The 24,671-nt window shown below is 36.7% G+C and overlaps 2 protein-coding genes across 5 annotated transcripts in view; one reads left to right on the top strand and one right to left on the bottom strand.

Moving 5' to 3' along the window:
* regucalcin overlaps positions 1-24,671 on the top strand; it is a 36,043-nt gene that overhangs the window by 5,772 nt on the left and 5,600 nt on the right. The window contains exon 1 of one of the 2 annotated variants that reach the window (XM_067783471.1): positions 15,891-16,149. The exons of the other annotated variant lie outside the window; for it this stretch is intronic. Coding sequence (XP_067639572.1) covers positions 16,006-16,149 — 144 coding nt within the window. The 5' untranslated portion in view covers positions 15,891-16,005. Of the gene's footprint in view, positions 1-15,890; positions 16,150-24,671 lie in introns of those variants that run through there. 2 annotated transcript variants of the gene reach the window in all.
* Positions 1,015-24,671, bottom strand: part of LOC137250520 (glycine-rich selenoprotein-like) — a 36,946-nt gene continuing 13,289 nt past the window's right edge. For 2 of the 3 annotated variants that reach the window (XM_067783473.1, XM_067783474.1), the window contains 3 exons: positions 2,462-2,882; positions 1,953-2,168; positions 1,015-1,868 (listed from right to left, as the gene is read on the bottom strand). In XM_067783473.1, the coding sequence (XP_067639574.1) occupies positions 1,560-1,868; positions 1,953-2,168; positions 2,462-2,882 (946 nt within the window). In that variant the 3' untranslated portion in view covers positions 1,015-1,559. Of the gene's footprint in view, positions 1,869-1,952; positions 2,302-2,461; positions 2,883-24,671 lie in introns of those variants that run through there. The other variant, XM_067783475.1, reaches the window with a different exon arrangement.

Here is a 24,671-nt window from a genome sequence, read left to right as displayed (position 1 = left end):
AAAAAAAAAAATTTTTTTTGGGTTTTGAGGAGTGTTTTGGTGAAACAATTTATTTTTTCGCCATTTTTTTTAAAGGGTTTCTTCAAAAACGTGCAAAAGTGTTGCCGATGAAAACGAATTTGTCTCATAGTTCCTATCCCACTTAAAATTATGCGATAAAAACGTTGGCATTACCAGTTTTAAAAAAAAAATATTTTTTTTGATTTTTGGGACTTGTTTTGGTCGAAATCGATTTTTTTCATTTTCAAGGCTCCAAATCATTTTTTATGTATATGTTTCCGTTAGACCCACCAATAAGTATACCAAAATGATCAGGGGACGAGCTAAGTTGATTTAACCATGTCCGTCCGTCTGTCCGTTTGTTTCAACGCAAACTAGTCTAGTGCAAACTATCTTGATGAAATTTGGTAAGCAGGCATATTTTGATGGGGATTTGACATTTGTCGGAATCGACCGGATCGGACCACTATAGCATATACCTCCCATACAATCGATTGTTCAATAAGAGGGTTTTCGCCATTTCTGCCCCATTTCTGCCTCATTTTAACAGCTAGCAATACCACAAGCTTACGTATTGGGCATAGATGGTTGTCTGAAAAAATCGTCAAGATCGGACATATATATAAGATATATCCCATACAACCTTTTGTTGAGATAAGAGGATTTTCGCCATTTCTGCCTCATTTTAACAGCTGGAAACATAAAATTTCACCAGGAACATATCTGGCATTGATTGTTGTCTGAAAACATTATCAAGATCGGACATATTTATAATATATATCCCATACAACCGACTGTTCAGGTAAGAGGATTTTCAATCATTTTTGTCGAAATCGATTTTTAGTCCCAAGTGAATTCATGCGCTAAAGTAAGCTAAGTACAGTTCAAAAAAATATTCTTTAATGGAGTTTTAGAAGAATTTTGGTTAAAATGAGGAAGAAACGACGAAATTTCTCTTATCTGAACAATCGGTCATTAATTAACACACAGTGAAATTTTTGTTTTGTTGTTTGAACTATTTATTGAAATTATGAAAATGACAGTTTGCAAATATTTTCTAATACAAAAAAGTGTGAAAAATGTGCGAATTCATTTTAAAGTTCAGATATTTCCTTGCAAATCCTGCTTAGATTCCATTCGGCTCACTTTACTTCGGCTTTCTACTGTAGTCGCCATGATCCCTTCGCGATTTTTATGAATGGCACGTTTAGATACGTTGGATACTAGCTGAACGTACCGCTCGGTGCCTTGAATATGGCATGGAATATTCGGATATGGAAGCGGTGGATCTTCCTCGTCTTCGTCTTCAAAATAAGCTTTCAAATGTTCATACGGTATACCTCTCTAAAATTATCACGAATATATACAATTTTTTCCAGTGCATACTTCCAAATATGTTTTCGTTCGTCGAAGAGCATGCTGAGTAAAACATTTTCACAATGTGCAAAATAGGAATTATTATCAATTGTGTTGTTGATCACTCTACGTAAATTGTCTGGCAAATATTGCGTCCATCGTATGAATTTTCCAAGCAAAGCACTACCGTATAGAACCGACTTCTAATATTTGACGTTAAAATACATGGGAACGTACACGAACATTATGTATGTTGCCAAGATTTTCAAATTCTCGGATGGAGTGTTGATTGTAGCGTAAAGACGAAAGATTCTATAGGCTTTTGTGAGCCATCTAGCATGAATTATAGGGCCCGGTGTAATCATAGCCAGTGAAGGTGGAACGTAACCATTCGAAATAGCATTAGCAATTTTGTATAGATACTTCGAATCCGTTGATAGTTTCTTCTCTTCATCTTCATCCAAGGGTGGTGGCATGTTTTCAAGTGGAATCGCTTCAAAATTCGTAACAACCTGGAAAATATATTGTTTTTTGGAAATTTATTACTAATTTATGTCGCTTACAGGGAAAAGTTTCAAGAAAAGAGTGATAAGTACCTGTTGGTTATGGCAATTGTGAAGATCTTTTTCAAGTGATCCAGTTGAGGTTCTTGGGCCAGTCGATCGCGATTTTTCCAGTGTTTCATACAAATGACGAAACGGCAATTCATTGAAATGTAGTAAACAAATCCACCAGTGTAATTCTCTGTTCAGTTGCTTTTCAAATCGTCGCAATATACCTCTGCCCAGGTTTTTTTGTGTTCTATCGTTGCGCTGGTCAAAAATGAAATGTTTGAGGTTATCTGGAATTTTACCACAGTTGCAAAGATTTGTTTCCAGTGGGCATTTGCATTGTGCGATGAAAAATATTTTCATGATTTTTAATAATCGGGGATTGCCCATATTGCTTTTTTTTTTAAATGTATGAAAACATTTATTTGAAGCAATTTTTTTAATTTTATAATTTATTTAATAATTTGGGAAAAATTTACACAACGTGACCTGATGTCACGTTGTGTAAATTTTTCCCAAATTATTAAATAAATTGAAAAATATTTTCTTTGTACCATCAACGAAACTTTCAAATTTTTCCAAATATCGTCCGGCCGTAGACAATTCCTTGTATTTGTAAAGTAATGCATGTAGTTTTTTGTGACGGCTCTTTTATCCAATAAATCGATATTCAGTTTGCTCCAAATTTCTATAAGTTTATCGTAAACATTTGGTGTGAATGCCTTGTATGTGAATATTTTATTTGCCTTTCTGATCTGATCGGCCAAAAAAAAGTAAAATTTCAGAATATCGAATGCAGTTGGCAAAGAAAGTTCATCTAGATCCATTGCTGGATCGAATAGTTCCACATTATGAGAATGCAAGTTGCCTAACGGCGGTACTGACGTTGATGCTTCTTCTACTTCGCCCTCATTGTGCTCTACATTTCTTGATGATGATAATGCTCCTTCGTCCATATTGTGTTCCTTATGCCTCCTAACAAAACAAACACATTGTGGTAAAATTTGATGTTGCTAGCTGTTAAAATGAGGCAGAAATGGGGCAGAAATGGCGAAAACCCTCTTATTGAAAAATCGATTGTATGGAAGGTATATGCTATAGTGGTCCGATCCGGTCGATTCCGACAAATTTCGAATCCCCCATCAAAATATACCTGCTTACCAAATTTCATCAAGATATCTCAAAAATTGAGGGACTAGTTTGCGTTCAAACAAACGGACGGACGGACAGACGGACATGGCTAAATCAACTTAGCTCGTCCCCTGATCATTTTGGTATACTTATTGGTAGGTCTAACGGAAACATATACATAAAACATGATTTGAGCCTTGAAAATGAAAAAAAATCGATTTCGACCAAAACAAGTCCCAAAAACCATTTTTTAAAACTGTTAATGCCAACGTTTTTATCGCATAGTTTTAAGTGAGATAGGAACTATGAGACAAATTCGTTTTCATCGGCAACACTTTTGCACGTTTCTGAAGAAACTCCTCAAAACCCAAAAAATATTTTTTTTTTTTCAAAAAACTGTTATCGCCAAAGTTTTTAGCGGACAATTTTGAGTCGGACAGGGTATACATGAAAATTTTAAAATCAAATGAAAATTTTTTAGGTAGGTTATGAAAAAAAACCTTAAAAATCAAAGAAAAAAAGGTCAAAAAACTGAAATTTTGCATGCTCGAAAATTATTTTTTTGGGTATGCTTAGTGGAACTTTTTTTCCTGAGCCCAAAACCTATCGACAAATCGATGGCGCGATATGGGTTAACTTTCGTCCATGCAAATCAACCCAGCTTAATGACTATCAATAGAAGTTTCACGAGCCCAACGCTTTTATTTAATTGTCTGATCAACGCCCTTGATTGATGAGGAGTGTGATGACTAGTACCTAGGACCTACCTAATTATTTTCTAGCTTTTATTATTATTATTACTTCATGTAAGTATGTTTTCAATAAAACCGTTTAACTAAAATTTTTTTTTAATTATTTTATTTTCAAGTTTTTAGTCTTTATTTAATTGCCTTTTATTTCTCATTCTATTTAGTTCATTTAGTGACTCATTATTACAAGGACTGTTTCCTGACAATTTGTTACAATCTAAGTCCTCAATACATAATCCTTCCAAAGACTGTACTGGACTCAGCGCCACGTATCTTTGCCCCTCCTCCGACTCCAAAATATTTTGATGTCACCTCTACCGGACTCCATGTAATATTTGTTCCAAATATGAGCCAAATCGGACATCATAGGTCGCTTCCTATTCATGTATGTATTATGTGCTCCAAATATCGACCAAATCGGACCACAAATACGATTTTTTTGAATATCTTGACCCTTGCGCCACCTGCGGCGATTTTTTTATAGGTCGCTTTCTGTTCTTGTATGTATTATGTGCTCCAAATATGAGCCAAATCGGACGACAAATACGATTTTTTTGAATATCTCGATCCTTGCGCCACCTAGCGGCGGTTTTTTCTTATTATTGCATTGCCATCGGGTTCTGAACTATATTCCAAGTTTCAAGCTTGTACCTTATAGGGAAGTTACTTAAATTTCAATCACAAAATTCGTTCACAACGTGCAGCCGTAAAGTAAAACATGTAATTTTACTTTGAAACAAATTTATAAAATAATGGTAGCTCCACACCATAGAAGTCTATATAATTTATGCCGTTTATAATTCGTTTATGCCGTTACGACGTACCGTTAAGGAATAAAATTAAACCCCCTTAAAGAAATTTAGAGCTGAACTTTTAGCAACTTTTTAACCCTGTATAATGAATATAATCATCGTTTTTGAATTAAAATATATTTTCCAAAAACATTCAATTGTTTCAAGAATCGTGCTTACGAATTTTACCAAATTATTGCTGATAAAAAGTTGTAGTGTAAGTTACATATCAGCGGCTTTTACGCCAAACATATTCTTTTTTAAACGGTTTTATTCTATTGTTACAGTCAAGTCGAATTTGCACAATGTTATTAGTTCTTCTATGACATCTGAATTGAATGGGATTTATTTTGAAACATAAAATTTCATCAATAAAGTGGTTTCGCCATAATTTCATGAAGTGTGGGGTATCAGGAACACAGAAACTAAATTTGAACTGTCAGAAGCATGTTTTAAAAAAAGGTTCGCCAATCTCGATTTGCATCGTTCACGACATTCTTCGGTTCTTTCAAGATCATTTCTTTAGCAGTCGTATAGTCAATTACGTGCAGCTCATGTATGTATTATTAGATTAAAAGTATGTACTTGAGGTCATCTTCGTATCAAAATTATAAAATATTGGGTGTTTCTAATTTCCACGCAATGACCGCAACCAAGTGACCTGAGCCTTTCGAGAAGGAGGCAAAATTGCGCCATAAGTCCAATCAAATGCCCCTTTTGCTTAGTTTATCATCTCGTCAAATGACAAACCACTTTTTTTTAGACTGGGATTTCGTATTTACACATTTCAAATACACGAAGCTCATTTTTCCTTTTTTATTTAAAACTAGAAGACCCGGCAGACGTTGTCCTGCCCTAAATTTGGCCTATCTGCATACATTTTAATAAGCTTTTTCCGTCTGACTCTGCCCTCCCCCCTCTTCACTTTCTCCTAATCCTTTTATTCACTCCTGCCTCCGTCTTTTTCGCTTCACCTATCTCCATCTTCGTCTCAGTCTATCTCTTTCTCAATCTCCTTCTCTCTTTTCTCTTCTCTCAATTCCTTCTCATTCTTCTGCATCCCTTATTGCCTGTCCCAGACGTTGGTATGTATTTTATTCCAGCCCCAGTCCCAGTCCCACTCCGAGTCTCAGTCCTAGTCCTAGTCCTAATCCCAGTCCCAGTCCGTCTCTGGATAATATATTACTCTGTACCAAAGCACTCATCAACAGCTTTCATTTGATATCCATATTGTATGAACACTGTCTAGGCATTCACTGGCCCACCTTTTGGCCTATATCTCGAGACCTTGTACCTGTAGTAACCACCGCGTGAGGTTTACGCAACTTGTGTGAAAGTTTGAACAAAATCGACCGACGCATATCTTCAAACACCGGCGACCAACTAACACACATTTTAGCCTTTCTTTTTATATATATAACATATATAAAATCTATATATATATAGATTTTTATTTTTCACACTTCACTATAATATTAAAACGAAATGCAGATTTTCGTTGCTTTTGAAATTCGGCTTAAAAATTGCACATGGAACAACTAAAGACTCTCCTGTATTAAAAAAAATGTTATAGTACCTCTAAATCGCAGGCCCCCTCAGAAACCCCCTCCCCCCACTCTCGGCGGGCATGGTGATGTGCTATACTTGATATCATTCGCTATAATATTTTTTATTGATAAGCAGGTTGTTTAGTTAAACACCAAGCAATTACACGGAAGTATATCCGCACCACCTGAAAATATGAGTGCCACTGCGTATACGTAACATTTTAATATTACGTATAAACAAATAAAAAACTTGCAATAAAATAATATTGCGACTATAAACTGAGATAAAACCTATCCTATATTTCAAGTTAGATCAAACTACACACGGGGTGCTAAACAAATTCAAAGTCGGTTCAGTAGTTTAGGAGTCCATTGGCCTCAAACTTGTGACACGTGTTTTTTATATATTAAGATAACAATGAAAAAGTTTGACTCGTACCCGTTAACGTGAAATTGATCAAAATCAGAAAAAATCGCAATACTTTTCAATCTGGTAGGGAGAATTTTATGAAATTGTCATTGTGCTCGCAAAAGTCAAGTGGTTAACGTCACAATAAGTGGAACTACCTCAATATGATCCTGGTACACATTTTTATACTCAGTTGAGCAGAGCTCACAGAGTATATTAAGTTTGATTGGATAACGGTTAATTGTACATATATAAAGGAATCGAGATAGATATAGACTTCCATATATTAAAATAATCAGGATCGAAAAAAAATTCGATTAAGCCATGTCCGTCCGTCCGTCCGTCCGCCCGTCCGTTAACACGATAACTTGAGTAAATTTTGAGGTATCTTGATGAAATTTGGCATGTACGTTCCTGAGCATTCATCTCAGATCGCTATTTAAAATGAACGATATCGGACTATAAACAGCGACGAAACTTGGTAGGTGAGTTGAATTTATGACGCAGAATAGAAAACTAGTAAAATTTTGGACAATGGGCGTGGCACCGCCCACTTTTAAAAGAAGGCAATTTAAAACTTTTGCAAGCTGTAACTTGTTAGTCGTTGAAGATATCATGATGAACTTTGGCAGGGACGTTACTCCTATTACTATATGTATGTCTAATAAAAATTAGCAAAATCGGAGAAGGACCACACCCACTTTAAAAAAAAAAAATTTTTTAAAGTAAAATTTTAACAAAAAAATTAATATCTTTACATTATATAAGTAAATTATGTCAACATTCAACTCCAGTAATGATATGGTGCAACAAAATACAAAAATAAAAGAAAATTTCAAAACGGGCGTGACTCCGCCCTTTTTCATTTAATTTGTCTAGGATACTTTTAACGCCATAAGTCGAACAAAAATTAACCAATCCTTTTCAAATTTGGTAGGGGCATAGATTTTATGATGTTAACTGTTTTCTGTGAAAACGGGCGAAATCGGTTGATGCCACGCCCAGTTTTTATACACAGTCGTTCGTCTGTCCTTCCGCATGGCCGTTAACACGATAACTTGAGCAAAAATCGACATATCTTTAATGAACTTAGTTCACGTACTTACTTGAACTCACTTTATCTTGGTATGAAAAATGAACGAAATCCGACAATGACCACGCCCACTTTTTCGATATCGAAAATTACGAAAAATGAAAAAAATGCCATAATTCTATACCAAATACGAAAAAAGGGATGAAACATGGTGAGGTAATTGAATTGGTTTATTGACGCGAAATATAACTTTAGAAAAAACTTTATAAAATGGTTGTGACACCTACCATATTAAGTAGAAGAAAATGAAAAAGTTCTGCAGGGCGAAATAAAAAACCCTTAAAATCTTGGCAGGTATTACATATATAAATAAATTAGCGGTATCCAACAGATGATGTTCTGGGTCACCCTGGTCCACATTTTGGTCGATATCTGGAAAACGCCTTCACATATACAACTACCACCACTCCCTTTTAAAACTCTCATTAATACCTTTAATTTGATACCCATATCGTACAAACATATTCTAGAGTCACCCCTGGTCCACCTTTATGGCGATATTTCCAAACGGCGTCCACCTATAGAACTAAGGCCCACTCCCTTTTAAAACCCTCATTAATACCATTAATTTGATACCCATATGGTACAAACGCATTCCAGGGTCACACCTGGTCCACCTTTATGGCGATATCTCGAAACGGCGTCCACCTGTGGAACTAAGCATCACTCCCTTTTAAAATACTCATTAATACCTTTCTTTTGATACCCATATTGTACAAACAAATTCTAGGGTCACCCCTGGTCCACCTTTATGGCGATATCTCGAAACGGCGTCCACCTATGGAACTAAGGATTACTCCCTTTTAAAATACTCATTAACATCTTTCGTTTGATACCCATATTGTACAAACGCATTCCAGGGTCACACCTGGTCCACCTTTATGGCGATATCTCGAAACGGCGTTCACCTGTGGAACTAAGCATCACTCCCTTTTAAAATACTCATTAACACCTTTCTTTTGATACCCATATTGTACAAACAAATTCTAGGGTCACCCCTGGTCCACCTTTGTGGCGATATCTCGAAACGGCGTACACCTATGGAACTAAGGATTATTCCCTTTTAAAATACTCATTAACACCTTTCTTTAGATACCCATATTGTACAAACAAATTCTAGGGTCACCCCTGGTCCACCTTTATGGCGATATCTCGAAACGGCGTCCACCTATGGAACTAACGATTACTCCGTTTTAAAATACTCATTAACACCTTTCATTTGATACCCATATCGTACAAACGCATTCTAGAGTCACCCCTGGTCCACCTTTATGGCGATATCTCGAAAAGGCGACCACCTATACAACTACCCCACTCCCTTTTAAAACCCTCCTTAATACCTTTAATTTGATACCCATATCGTACAAACAAATTCTAGGGTCACACCTGGTCCACCTTTATGGCGATATCTCGAAACGGCGTCCACCTGTGGAACTAAGCATCACTCCCTTTTAAAATACTCATTAACACCTTTCTTTCGATACCCATATTGTACAAACAAATTCTAGGGTCACCCCTGGTCCACCTTTATGGCGATATCTCGAAACGGCGTCCACCTATGGAACTAAGGATTACTCCATTTTAAAATACTCATTAACACCTTTCTTTTGATACCCATATTGTACAAACAAATTCTAGGGTCACCCCTGGTCCACCTTTATGGCGATATTTCGAAACGGCGTCCACCTATGGAACCAAGGATTACTCCCTTTTAAAATACTCATTAACACCTTTCATTTGATACCCATATCGTACAAACGCATTCTAGAGTCAACCCTGATCCACCTTTATGGCTATATCCCTAAATGGCGTCCACCTATAGAACTATGGCCCACTCCCTCATAAAATACTCTTTAACACCTTTCATTTGATACCCATATTGTACAAACAAATTCTAGAGTCAACCCTGATCCACCTTTATGGCGATATCCGTAAATGGCGTCCACCTATAGAACTATGGCCCACTCCTTCGTAAAATACTCTTTAATGCCTTTCATTTGATACACATGTCATACAATCCCATTCCAGGGTTTCCCTCGGTTCATTTTCCTACATGGGTTATTTTCCCTTATGTTGTCACCATAGCTCTCAACTGAGTATGTAATGTTCGGTTAACCCGAACTTAACCTTCCTTACTTGTTGGTTATAAAAACTACAGTAGGCATTGGATTCGAAAATTTTCTTTTGTCGTAAACGACATTTTAAGGCCAGTATCCAATACAATTACTTTATAGCGATCTAAAGCTGCTGTTCGGACGTTCCGAAAACGTTTCTCATATTTGAGGTGACATAATATTTTCTTATAATATAATGAAATGGTTTATGCTTCATGAAAATGTTGGAGGAATGGTAAATAAAGGAATATTCATGGATTACAAATAAGAAAAAAACTGTCGATAAACATTCGCACGTTCCGGTTTTTAGCATTCAAAATCTAACAAATATTTTTTTTCGTTTAGCGCCGATTTTATTTCCTTTCCCACCGAAACTCATTTTTCGAGTACCGAAACAGGTATGAAAAGCTTCTCTACTAGCAAAAATGGAGTACATTTGTCACATGTCAACATTTCATTAATGCTCGTTTTTTCAGTGCAAGCTTAAACTACAGTGAAAGTTTAACCTTGCCACTTTGTTCGACAACATAAAATTTTGCTGCTCATCTCAGCTTAAGCGGCCGAAGTGGCAGGGTTAAACTCTGTTCAACTTTAACTGTAGTTTAAACTCGCACTGAAAAATCGGGTACAAGTCATGTTAACACGAAATTTTGAGTACATATCTTATAACCTTACTTAAATTGTTTATAGTTTCACTACTATTCGACATTTTTATCAATATTTGACATAAGGATTGTGTTTTTTAGTCAATATGTAAATAGTGTTTCAGAGAAAAGCTGTACTATGGTCCATTGAAAAGAAATCGACTGGTTTCTGGCTCAACCACTTAACTCCCATTTCCTAAAATTTTGGTTTTTGGTATCAAAAGAAGCATTAACATGTATTACAAATGGGTAAACCTAGAAAAATAATAATTTTTACTTATTTTAGAACAAAAATCCTTTTTACGTAAACTCGTAACTTACAAGCCAACCTAATAAAACCGCGCTGCGTTTTTTAGCTCACGCAAACGACCGGCGTTTTTTGCCCTAACCCAAATAAGCATGCGTTGCGACAATGTAAAGCATGTGTGCAAACGTCAAATCTAAATGTCACGCAGAACAAAAATTGGAAATCGAGTTAGGTTTTTACGCAGCAAATTCAATTTGGGTTGCTCTCATACAAGTTGTATGTGCATGAGAAATTTTTGACAGCAATTTACTTGCGTGCGTTTATATTAGGTTGGCTTGTTAAACATGAAATTTCATGAATACAGCAACCCCGTAAAAGACTTACTTTTAATGCACTCCTTAAATTGATAACTTGGCAACAATCGCCATACATCAGTTTTAAGTTCAGTTATTTCTATTTCATATTATTCTTCTTTTGTTTTAATAAAAAGTATTAAAAATGAATCCAAAGAAAACAAGTAACAAGAACATTACATACTCAGTTGAGAGCTATGGTGACAACATAAGGGAAAATAACCATGTAGGAAAATGAACCGAGGGAAACCCTGGAATGTGTTTGTATGACATGTGTATCAAATGAAAGGCATTAAAGAGTATTTTATGAGGGAGTGGGCCATAGTTCTATAGGTGGACGCCATTTAGGGATATCGCCATAAAGGTGGATCAGGGTGGACTCTAGAATTTGTTTGTACGATATGGGTATCAAATGAAAAGTGAGTGGTGGTAGTTGTATAGGTGGTCGCCTTTTCGAGGTATCGCAATAAAGGTGGATCAGGGGTGACTCTAGACTTTGTTTGTACGATATGGGTATCACATGAAAGGTGTTAATGAATATTTTAAAAGGGAGTGGGCCCTCGTTTTATAGGTGTCGCCTTTTCGAGATATCGCCATAAAGGTGGGCCAGGGGTGACTCTAGAATGTGTTTGTACGATATTGGTTTCAAATTAAAGGTATTAATGAGAGCTTTAAAAGGGAGTGGTGGTAGTTGTATATGTGAAGGCGTTTTCCAGATATCGACCATATTGTGGACTAGGGTGACCCAGAACATCATATGTTGGATACCGCTAATTTATTTATATATGTAATACCTGCCAAGATTTCAAGGGTTCTTTATTTCGCCCTGCAGAACTTTTTCATTTTCTTCTACTTAATATGGTAGGTGTCACACCCATTTTACCAAGTGTTTTTCTAAAGTTATATTTCGCGTCAATACACCAATCCAATTACCATGTTTCATCCCTCTTTTCGTATTTGGTATAGAATTATGGCATTTTTTTCATTTTTCGTAATTTTCGATATCGAAAAATTGGCCGTGGTCATAGTCGGATTTCGTTCATTTTTTATACCAAGATAAAGTGAGTTCAGATAAGTACGTGAACTAAGTCGGGTAAAGATATGTCGATTTTTGCTCAAGTTATCATGTTAACGGACATGCGGAAGGACAGACGGACGACTGTGTATAAAAACTGGGCGTGGCTTCAACCGATTTCGCCCATTTTCACAGAAAACAGTTAACGTCATAATATCTATGCCACTACCAAATGTCAAAAGGATTGGTAAATTTTTGTTCGACTTATGGCATTAAAAGTATCCTAGACAAATTAAATGAAAAAGGGCGGAGCCACACCCATTTTGAAATTTTCTTTTATTTTTGTATTTTGTTGCACCATATCATTACTGGAGTTGAATGTTGACATAATTTACTTATATACTGTAAAGATATTAAATTTTTTGTTAAAATTTTACTTTAAAAATTTTTTTTTTAAAAGTGGGCGTGGTTCTTCTCCGATTTGGCAAATTTTTATTAAGCGTACATATAGTAATAGGAGTAACGTTCCTGCCAAATTTCATCATGATATCTTCAACGACTGCCAAATTACAGCTTGCAAAAGTTTTAAATTACCTTCTTTTAAAAGTGGGCGGTTCCACGCCCATTGTCCAAAATTTTACTAGTTTTCTATTCTGTGTCATAAGGTCAACCCATCTACCAAGTTTCATCGATTTAGCTTTCTTTGGTAATGAATTATCGCACTTTTTCGGTTTTTCGAAATTTTCGATATCGAAAAAGTGGGCGTGGTTATGGTCCGATTTCGTTCATTTTAAATAGCGATCTGAGATGAGTGCTCAGGAACCTACATACCAAATTTCATCAATTTACCTCAAAATTTACTCAAGTTATCGTGTTAACGGACGGACGGACGGACATGGCTCAATCAAATTTTTTTTCGATCCTGATTATTTTGATATATGGAAGTCTATATCTATCTCGATTCCTATATACCTGTACAACCAACCGTTATCCAATCAAACTTAATATACTCTGTGAGCTCTGCTCAACTGAGTATAAAAATTTGCAAAAAGTCGACTAATATAAAAGAATATCCTAAGGTAAGTTATAAATTTATCAACATGTGCTTTCATATAATCTACATAGAAGTTATTCAAACTCATATTGTATTTTAGGAAGCAAATGCTGAAATTCACAGAGTTCTTGATGAAAAAACGGGCAATTTCATTTTCGCTGAAAGTTTCGAAACTAATAACAGCTTTACTCCCAAGAAATTAGACGAAAGAACCGAACTTTTTATAGATGCCAATTCGAACGTCGAAAGTAGTTCAGAGGACACATTCTCCATTGATTCGTCTAGTTGCTTTGAAGTAAATTCTATTGAAAGTTCAAGTAATACATCAAGTACTCCAACGAAGCATAAACTGGATGAAACATCAGGCTTGATATCACACACGAGAGCAAAGAAAGGGCAGAGCAAGCGACACCAGTGGAAAAGAGAAAAGGTTAAAAAAGCGCGGCAACAGGGAGAATGCTACTATAGTTTGGAAAGAATCAGTGGAGAAATGGTGGGTATGAAAAAGAGAAGTGAGAGAAAATTAAAGCAGCGATGCCGATGTAAAACCGATAGGGGCGGCAATAAGTGTGTAAGCATATCTGATTGTCAAAGAGCTGAGCTCTTTAAGTCCTTTTGGAGGGAAATGTTATGGGATCAAAGAAAGTCGTGGATTAGTCCACTAGTTCATGTTGTTCCAGTTGGGCGTAGAAGAAGCCAAACCATAAAAAGATCGTGTACTCTACGTTATCACCTAAAAGTTGAAGGTGAATCAATTCAAGTCTGCAAAAATATGTTTTTAGGTACACTTAATATTGGGGAATGGTTTGTTCGAAATACACTGAAAAATGCCAATGACCATGGTATAGTAAAAAAAACAAGTAATTCAAGAAAGACAAATCTGTTGAACTCAAGAAAAATAGAACACATTAAATCCTTTTTGGACAATATTCCAAAAATGATATCTCACTATTGCCGACAAAATTCGCAAAAAATATATATGGAATTGACTTACACATCCATTAAACAGGTTTACAAAATTTTTAAGTATGAATAATATTTCCGAATCTGAAAGGGCTGGCTATAAAACTTTTTTAAACGTAACGCATGAGCTGAACATCGGATTATACAAACCAAAAAAAGATCAGTGCAGTATTTGTTACGCTTATAAAAATAAGAATGTTGATACGAACACTTTCAGTACGTACATAAGACTTAAAGATCGTGCTCGAAAAGAGGAGGAGCAAGATAAAGAGAGAGCAAGGAATGGAGAGATTAATTGCTTCACACTGGATGTTCAAGCTGTTCAAATGGTTCCATTTATTGCTGCTGGGGCCCATTGCTTCAAACAAAAGTTATCATGTCATCAGTTCACAATTTTTAATTTGAAAAACTCGGAGGTAGTTTGTTATGAAGGTGAAGGTGGAATGGACGCTAATATTGTTGCCTCATGTTTATTACTTTTTTAGAAACTGAAGTAACTGCAAAGGATATTCCTATATGTTTGTTCAGTGATGGATGTAGTGCACAAAATAGAAATGTGACTTTATCAAATGCGTTGACGTATTTTTCCAAAAAGTATAATACTACAGTTTACCAAAAGTATTTGTCCGTTAGTCATACCCAAATGGAATGCGATTCCGTCCATGCGAATATTGAGAAAGGAAAACAATAAAGAACTGTTTGTTCCTGCTGATTTTGTAAAGCTCATACGGGAGGCAAGAACAACCAATGGACCATATAAAGTGCACTATGTTGGGCACACATTTTTTAGAAAATAATCCGAATTAAATTTTTACAAATCCATAAGACCCGGAACAAAATCAGGCGGCGCTTGTGTCACTGATGTAAAATATCTAAAGCATACCTCAGTTGGAATTTTTTACAAACTTGATTACGACGATGAATGGGTACAATTACCACACCGATTAAAAACTGAAAAGGCATTACCCGAAGTCAGAGGCCTTTATATACAGCCTTTAAAATTACCTTTAAAAAATTCCGAGATTTGCAGAGTTTTAAAGAGTTCATTCCCACTGACTATCATGCTTTTTATGATAATTTGATCCACGAAGATTTATAAAATTAAATTCCATAAAAAATTTAACTTATAATCACATGTATTAATGTACTATGTATTTTTCAGTAATGAATACTGCTTGTTTATTTTAAATTGTCATTTCACATGAAAAAATCTTATTTTCGCTTTAAGATTAAACCAATTTGAGAATCTTTAAACAAACTACGTACATTACATACATAAAATAAAAAAACAACAACCACGCATATACAACATATATTTTCTTTTCGTAAGAACAGCAACCTCGTAAGTATTTGTAAATTATTTAAAATACTAAATCAGCAAACTATTTGTGTATATTTTTTCTTATGTAACAGAACGTCCTCTATTTAAAATTTGGTTATCCTTAGAATTTCGAAAAAACTGATATCTCTAATAAAAATCAGTTTATTGGTTCTCCTGTAAACTTAAGTTTTTGCCATTACGTGGTTGAGTCAGTAACCAGTCGAAATACGATAATGGTTTTCCTAACGGCAACTCTAGCAAATTTGTTAATCTTTCAGCCGCTTTGTTGTGGGCCACCAACTCTCACATTGGTATACCGCAGAGTACCATAATGTTAAATCGAATGTTGTTTTCAAACCAGACAGCAAGTTTGTAAATAAATTATGATTTGTTTAATCTCTCAATTTTGTATATCACTGATAGTTTGTTGATTGTGTAATTTGGCTTATACTCATTTTGATGCCGTTGCTCAATGAGCTTCTCATTCAAATAAAATGTCAATGCAGTTCAAATCAAGGTTTCAGTAGTTTCTTGTATTTGAGCGGTTTATGTATCTAATTATTAACTGAAAAGTGCATTATAACGTTAAGATTCGTAATACAAGTGTAATAAAGCACTTGTATTAAAAATAATACAAATAACAAACGTATATTTGCGCAGACAAAAAATGTTTCTCCCAAGTTTAATATTAATCTCTCTTTTACTTGGCTTAAATGCAAATATACAAAATGCCGTAGAAAAAGCTACAACAAATAAGCCAGAAGAAGTGGAAGTGTCCATTGAAGTGAATATACGTGGAGATAATATAACGGTATATAGGAATATCCTAGTTTTATATTTTTCATCTAGACTTCAAAGCAATTTGTCAACATTAGATGCATTTTTTTACCAAATTGACGTATTTTTTTAATTTTTAGAGCTGCAAACTTATTTTGTTTTAGTGTGGCATTCTCATGCTCATTGGGTTTTTTTAGTGAGAGAGAGAATATTTCTGAACTATCTGGGCTTAAAGTGAAAACTGGGAGGTCATTTGAGTTCTGTAGGTCAATTTTAAAATGTTCACACCAAATCTTTTCTTTTTTAATTACAGTCTCAGTTATAAATATAAGATTCTTCAGTGTAAGTTTATACTACAGTTAAATTTGGCTAGATTTAAACCTTGCCACTTTGGCCGCTTAAACTTAGATGCGAAGTAAAACTTTATTTTATAAACCAAACAGGCAAGTATTTAGTCAATTTTAACTGATGTTTAAAATCACGCTAGACACCGGGCCTTATATTTACATTTACATTTAAAATATTGACTTAAAAAATTTTTTTTTTAAATATATACCACCCCAATGTATAATTTACAGCCATCATTATTGTTTTATTGAATGCCTAATGGATTCAAAAATCTAGTACGTTTTGCTTGGTGGGTCGGATTTTAATATCAATAAACAAATAAGAATGAAAAACAAGTAAGGACGGGACTGTTTTCGGCTATGCCGAAGACTTCATCCTTTCATGAATGGGGCTGAAAAATAACCTTAACCCATTCGTAATATCCAAATAATAGGCTGTATAAGATATGAAATATATAGTGAACAGATGTACATACCTTATCGATTTTTAAAACAACTATAAAATAAAAAAGTAAGGAAGTCTAAGTTCGGGTAAAACCGAACATTACATACCTAGCTGTACACTTGAAATGCTGTTGTTGTTTGTTTTGTGTGCTTAATAGTATTGTTAGAAGGCTGCGCAATAATACATATTCATATGGTTCTATTCTGAACAAATTTTCTTCGAGTTATGGCTCCCGAAACATAGAAAATTGCTTAGTCATAAAACGGGCCTATTTTTTTAAATTTGAAGTTTTTCCTATTTGTTGTTATAAATCCACTTGGGAAATGAAATACCATTGATATAAAGCTCTTTTTGCCAAGATATAGCTTATTTTATTCGTCCACGACCCTTTTAAAAATCGTTTATATTAAAGTGGGCGTGGTCCTTAACCGATTTCGTTAATTTTTCTTCAAAGCATTCCTTATAGTAAAGGCAACCTCTCTGCCGAATTTTGTTACGACAGGTTTAACGATTTTTGATTTATGATTAATAATATTTGGAAAATTTATTTTATCACAAGTGGGCGGTGCCACGCCCATTTTAACAAATTTTTTATCAAGAGTCTCAATATCATTCCACACGTCAAATTTCAACATTCTAGGTGTATTATTTACTAAATAATCCGGTTTTTTGTGTTTTCCAAAATGTTATACATATAAAAAGTGGGCGTGGTTATCATCCGATTTCGCTCATTTTCAATACAAATCTATTCTGTGTCCGGTAAGATATCTCAATATTTATTAAAGTTATCGTGTTAACGGACGGACGGACGGACATGGCTCAATCTATATTTTTTTTCGATACTGATGATTTGGATATATGGAATTCTATATCTATTATCTCGATTCCTTTATACCTGTACAACCACCTGTTATCTAATCAAAGTTATAATACCCTGTGTAAAAGTACAGCTGGGTATACAAATCGGCAGGTAATTTGTGTGAGGCTGCAAAGTTTCACGTTTTTGTGGTCTGCATGTAAAAACTATGACCACGAATCACTTATTTCAACAATATATGACGTAAGTGTAAGTATTTGATGAAATTTGATGCTTCTAGCCGTAAAAAAGGGGTCAGAAATTAAAGTTTATATGGGGTATACACTATATATGCCACCGGTCTCAATGATTTTTTCAGACAACAATATATGCTGTATATGTAAGCACTTGGTGAAATTGGAAGCCTCTAGCTGTTAAAATGGGGCAGTAATTACTAAAAGCTTCTTATCTGAACAATCGGTTGTGAGGGATATATGGTATATAAACGACCGATCTCATTCATTTTTTCAGACAATAATATGTGCAGAATACGAAAGCTTTTGGTGCAGTTTGAAGCTTCAATCTCATAAATTGAGGAAGATATGACAAAAATCCTCTTTTCTGAAAAATCGGTTATATGGGGGATATATGCTATAGTGGTCCGATCCGGCCGGTTCCGTAAAATGTCTAATTGGACACCTAAATATACCCGCTCACCAAATTTTATCAAGATATCTCCAAAATTAAAGGACTAGTTTGCATAATAACAGACAGACGGAAAAACGGACATGGCTAAATCAACTCAGCTCTTCATCGTGATAATTTCGGTATACTTAATGGTGGGCCTATTTATTTTCCCTTAAGGACTTACAATTTCATTTTCATGAAAGGTATAATAAATCATTTTTATTAATTTACAAAAATAGGAAAACACAAAAAAAAAAACAATCAAAATTTTATTTTCGCTGCATTTGCAACAAAAGATAATATTTTTTGGGGCTACTGGCAGATGTTTGTTTAATGAAGCAAATTACCAGTTGTGAAAAGGATAATTATTTCAATGAGTTAAGCGGGGACTGCCCTTATTGCTTTAAATGTATGAAAACATTTATTTGAAGCAAATTTTAATTTATATAATAATATGGGAAAAATTTAAACAACGTGTCGCCTTGTCCGTCCTGATGTCACGTTGTTTAAATTTTTCCCAAATTAATAAATAAAGGATAATTATTTCATTATACAAAATTGAGATTCGATTAAGTTTCTGTGTGAAATCGGTATAAGCTTGTAACATAAAAATGTTCGTCCCCATTGAAGACAGATTTAAATATTAATCGTATTTCTTTATCTGAGTAAATAAATTACTACCTTTATAGTATCTACCATAGTGCCAAAGTGAAAATCGAAAATAAGTTACAGAAAACATAGAGAAAATATCAATTTTGCCGTTTTTACAGGGCGCCAAAAATTATTATTATTTTTTTTATTTTTTCATAAACAAAGTGTTCAAACCTGGGACAATTTTTTTTACTCCATATCGGTAGCTTAATGTGAAAATACGCTAAGTCACCTTTTTTGAAAAATTTTATTTTAATGCAGTTTTAAAACTGAATTCAAAATACATCGATCACAAAAAAAAAAATATTTAAATTTTTCATTTTTACGTGCTGTGGGCAATGATGTGTAAATGTGCTAAGTCGTCAGGTGTTAAAAAAAAATGTGCTAAGTCAACTTGTCAATAATATCAATCTGAATTACTAGTCATTTCTTTGTACGCGCATTTTATTTATATATTTAATTCATTCAGTCTTAAAGTACATGCTTTGTTGTTGTTGTTGTATTAACGATAAAAACACTTCCCGAAGGCCTTGGGGAGTGTTACCGATGTTGATGACCCTTTGCCGGATACAGATCCGGTACGTTCCGGTAACAAAGCACTATTAAGGTAGTACTGGCTCGACCATCTCGGGAACGATTTATATGACCACATTAAACCTTCTAGGCCGTCCCGCCCTCCCCACCCCCTAGTTCTATGAGGAACTTGGGATCGCCAGAGCCTCGGCTGTCAATGAAACAGGATTCGCCACGGTTAGGTGAGTTGACAATTGGGTTGGAGAAGCTATATATTTACCCAATTGAGACATGCCTTTGGTGTATTATAAATGCTTTGCGCTGACTATAATCTACTTCAATTCTTACATGTCGATAACTACATGCTTTCTTACAGACTAGTTAAAAACAGAAAACAATTCAAGCTTACATGTCGATAACTACATGCTTTCTTACATACTAGTTAAAAACAGAAAACAATTCAAGCTTAAACCTATATAAGCTGTTATTAAAATTAATAACACTACTGAATCGATTTGCTAGACGTATAGTGCTAGTTATAGGTTCATTCATAGCATAATTCGTTTTATGAGTTATTTCGATAAATAATCTATTATGCCGAAAATCACGCAGTGGAATATATGGAATGAACAAAGTAGATAAATCAGAGCAATTCGTGCTAAAGTTTATTACATTATCGGCAAGCATGAGTGAGATAAAATTCTTCTGTCATGCAAAGCCTGAAGACCAAGCAATTTGTGACTACTGGTATATGATGGGAGGCCGTCTGGCCAGTGAAGCATACGTAAAGCAATTTTGTAAAATTTTTTGGAACTTTCTCAATTTTATAGGAGTTAGATTCATAGAAAGGATTCCATATTATTGAGAAATATTCAATACCACTTCTGACTAAGGATATATAAAGTGCCTTCAACGTCATAATCAATGTGACTAAAAAAAGAGAGTTTGGAGTAAAAAATTACGCCCAAGTCTTTACTCTCTTGACACCGATTAAGGGATTTAGTTTATTGATAAAGTATGTTGCAGTTATAGTAAACAATGGTTGCAGTTGTCTTTATGGAATAAGACACAACACAGCATTTGTTTGAATTTAAAAATAAGTTATTGTCTGCGCACCATCCGGCTAAAGTGTCCAGATCAGAACCGTTAGAAATAAAATAAAATAAATGTAAGGCGCGATAACCTCCGAAGAGATTTTAGGCCGAGCTTATCTTCCAGTTTACGTCATGCTGCTTTTTTTTAATTTTTCCCACAAATTGACGGGACGGGACCTACTTGTTTTATGCCGACTCCGAACGGCATCTGCGAGGCAGATGAGTTTTCACTGAGAGCTTTTCATGGCAGAAATACACTCGGAGTGCTTGCCAAACACTGCCGGGGGGTGACTCCGCTTAGAAAAATTTTCTTCTAATTGAAAAACCTTATTTCTAAAATTTTGATGTTGCTTTGGCCGGGGTGTGAACCCGGGGCATTCGGTGTGGTAGGCGGAGCACGCTACCACCACACCACGGTGGCCGCCAATAGTTAGAAATAGTTTGACAAATAAATAGTATTTTTTGTGAAATATATATGTAGTTTTAGTGTTATATTTCAATCATTAAAGGGGAGTAGTGATGGGGAAACATATTGTTAGGAATGTTAGCAACACTAAGGGGTACTGCCATCTCTATGCCGATGCTAAGCAGTGACGTGAATGCACATCAATAATTTAATCATTTTGTCTACACCTATGTATGTACGTACACGCAGCGGAGAAGAGATGCACAAACACATGCAGATATCTTATCTGAGATGCTCCTAAAGGTATGCAATTATGATTGTGGAAGTGTCGCTCACACATACAAGCGCATGGGGTATGAGAGAAGCTATAAAAATTATACATCTGTAGTTGTAGCTGAGAAATTTATAACTAACTAGTAAGTTCTGGAATTAGAAAAGCCTAGAAATATGCAACGAGGAGGTCGGACAGTTTAAAAGGGCGACAACAGTGGAGGCGAGAGATCAGTTTCATTTAAGCTATCAGTCAGTTTGGTTATTAAGCAAGCTAGTTGCAAAGTATAAGTGTTATCGTGAAGTACTTTAATAAAGGCCATTTTTCCATTATTCAATATTGGAGTTATTTAATCAACAGTTTAGTGATTCGAACTTAGCAGAAGATTGCAAATAAGAGGATTTGCAGTAAATTCGTTACAATATTGAGTAAAAAGTGCTAAGTCAGGAGAAAAAATTTGTTTTGAGTGAGGAAATTGTGCTAAGTCATAAAATAGCTGCTGGGTTAGCATACATGATTTTTATTTATCTTTTTAAAAGCTTCTACACTCAAAAGTATAGCAACTAAGGTATCCTCATTCACAGTTTTGAAAAAAAAAACGTTATTTCAAAAATTATTCACTTTTTTTCGTCTCCTGTAAAATTCGTAAAAAGTGACTTAGCATATTTTCACATTAAGCTAACGATATATCATTATACATCGCTTCCCAAGGCAGTCGGTTCTATGTACCGGAGCGACTCGGGATTTTTCCCGACCAAGGACTGTCATTTCAGTGTGACCCCATTTAATTTGTTTCGTCCCTCCCACAAATTGTCATCCTCCCAGCAGCTCCTTGCAGCAGGACTGCTACATATTCTCTTACTCCGGGAAGGTATCGAACCCAATCCGGGTCCGTCTCCTGACCCCGGTCCTGAGAAATGGTTTTGCTGCATTTGCCAGAAAAGAATCTTTTTAGGACGGTCATACTCTGTTCAGTGTGTCTCGTGCAAGGGATGGTTGCATCGGACAGGTTGTTCTGGGCTTGATCCCAAAACTCGACGTCCACGTAACTTTTATAAATCTTTTGTGGCTCCTTGCTGCTCACGCCCAAGGGCGTCCCGTAGTCTACGCCTAAGCGCCCCTCCACTACCTTCCAGCAGCCTCGCTGCTCAGCAAGCCACAACAAGTACCCGCTGCTGCTCGCGCCCCACGCCGCCAACAACTCAAACAGCTGATACCACTCATAACTACTACCTTCGTAGTAGAGCTGGTAGCAATGCTGAGCATCAGCCCCTGCCCCCGTCTTCTTCTCCGCCCCTCTTTTCTGGCAGCAATCGTGCAGGTCAGGGAAACAGACTCTTAGTCCCTACCTCCGTTTGCACCGTCTGCCAGCACAGAATATATAGGTTTGCGACATCCGCTCAATGCAGCTCCTGCCTTGGGTGGTGCCACTTTCCTAGATGTTCTGGTCTCCGCGACGGCAACCCCTCGACGGGTTTCATCGAGCCATGTTGCCAGGTCGCAAACCCAAATCATCCGGGTACCCCAATGCTTGCCCAAGGGCGCCCAGTCCCAAGGCCACAACAGCAATTGCGTCGTGGCCTTCCACAACCTAGGCGTGGTCACCCGTCACTTACCCCTAGAGTGGTGGCGTCACCCCTCATGCACTTCAGAATTCTGCAGTTAAACTGTAATGGACTAACTGGGAAGATTACGGAGATAGTCGATTTCATGAAGCGGCACAACATCCGCATTGCTGCGATTCAAGAGACTAAACTCACAGCAAGATCTGCATTGCAGACCTGCTCTGGGTATAATGTCCACAGGAAGGACCGCGAGAGCGGAAATGGAGGCGGCCTCGCGTTTATTATACACCACTCTGTGCAATGTCATATATTTGATCCTGGCATCGACCGCAGGGACAATGTCTTAGAACGTCAAGGCCTATCTGTCCGGTCAGGCGATGCAAATCTAGAAATCATCAACATCTACATCCCTCCTGTCACCTGTTGCCCCAGTGGATACCGCCCTAAAATCGAGGCCTTACTCACTGGCAACAATCGCATTATCTTAGGCGATTTCAATGCCCATCACGACCTATGGCATTCAAACTTGCGGGCGGACAGTAGGGGTGAGATGTTGGCGGATCAAATAGAAGAAACGACGTTCTGCACAATAAACGGAGACGCCCCCACACGTATGGTAGGAAGCTGTCATAGCTCGCCAGATATCTCAATCGTGAGCGCAGAACTCGTAAACTGCATCAACTGGCAGCCGATGGTAACATTGGCATCCGACCACCTGCCCATACTTATTTCGTTCGAGCGTACCGCCGACTTCATCGTCACCGAAAAACGCACTTTCATAAACTTCAAAAAAGGAAAGTGGGAAGAATATAAATCTGCAAAAGACAGCAGCTTTGCTGCCCTTCCTATCCCGACTGATGCCCGCAAAGGGGAGCGTGCCTTCCGTAAGGTCATTGAATCCGCCTCGGCACATTTCATTCCCGCTGGGAGAATTCCCGAAATCCGGCCCCACTTCCCGGCGGAGGCCGGGTCCACCGTAAAGTCCCTATCGAATCCGACTAAGCACAAAGACAAAGCTTACATCGCCTTTGCCGATAAGGTGCTGTCGGATGCGGAAAAATGCGCGAGCGCTTTCTGCCGACAATATATAATGCATCCTACGGTCGACAAAGATAGACGGAGAGCCAATAGACACGCACATAAACACAAATTCAGCGCGTCACCAATCACCATCACCGCTAGAGAGGTTGAGGACGCCATTGGTCGCGCTAAACCATCCAAAGCAGTGGGCCCAGACGGCATAGCCATGCCGATGCTTAAAAACCTAGGGAAAGAGGGTTTCAAATATTTAGCGCATGTCTTCAACCTGTCTCTCTCCACCTTTGCCATACCCGAGAAATGGAAAATGGCCAAGGTGGTCCCGCTACTAAAGCCTGGGAAACCAGCTAACGTAGGTGAGTCATATCGTCCGATATCTCTCCTATCGCCAGTGGCAAAGACGCTTGAAGCCATTCTGCTCCCTTATTTCCAAGCACATTCGCAGCTAGCCCCTCATCAGCATGGCTTCAGAAAACTCTATAGCACTACCTCCGCGCTAAATGTCATTAGCACCCAGATAAATTGCGGTTTGAATCAATACCCCCACCATCGAACAGTACTCGTAGCGCTAGACCTATCAAAAGCCTTTGATACGGTCAACCATGGCTCATTACTGCAAGACCTGGAAGGGTCTACCCTTCCCCCATGTCTTAAAAGGTGGACCGCAAATTATCTGGGTGGTCGGCAGGCATCGGTGCAATTCAGAAACGAAACATCAAAACCAAGGAGAATTAAACAAGGGG

This window comes from Eurosta solidaginis, chromosome 4, assembly GCF_040869045.1.
Source record: "Eurosta solidaginis isolate ZX-2024a chromosome 4, ASM4086904v1, whole genome shotgun sequence".
Classification (NCBI taxonomy): Eukaryota; Metazoa; Arthropoda; class Insecta; order Diptera; family Tephritidae; genus Eurosta; species Eurosta solidaginis.
This window is presented reverse-complemented; position numbering and strand designations above follow the sequence as displayed.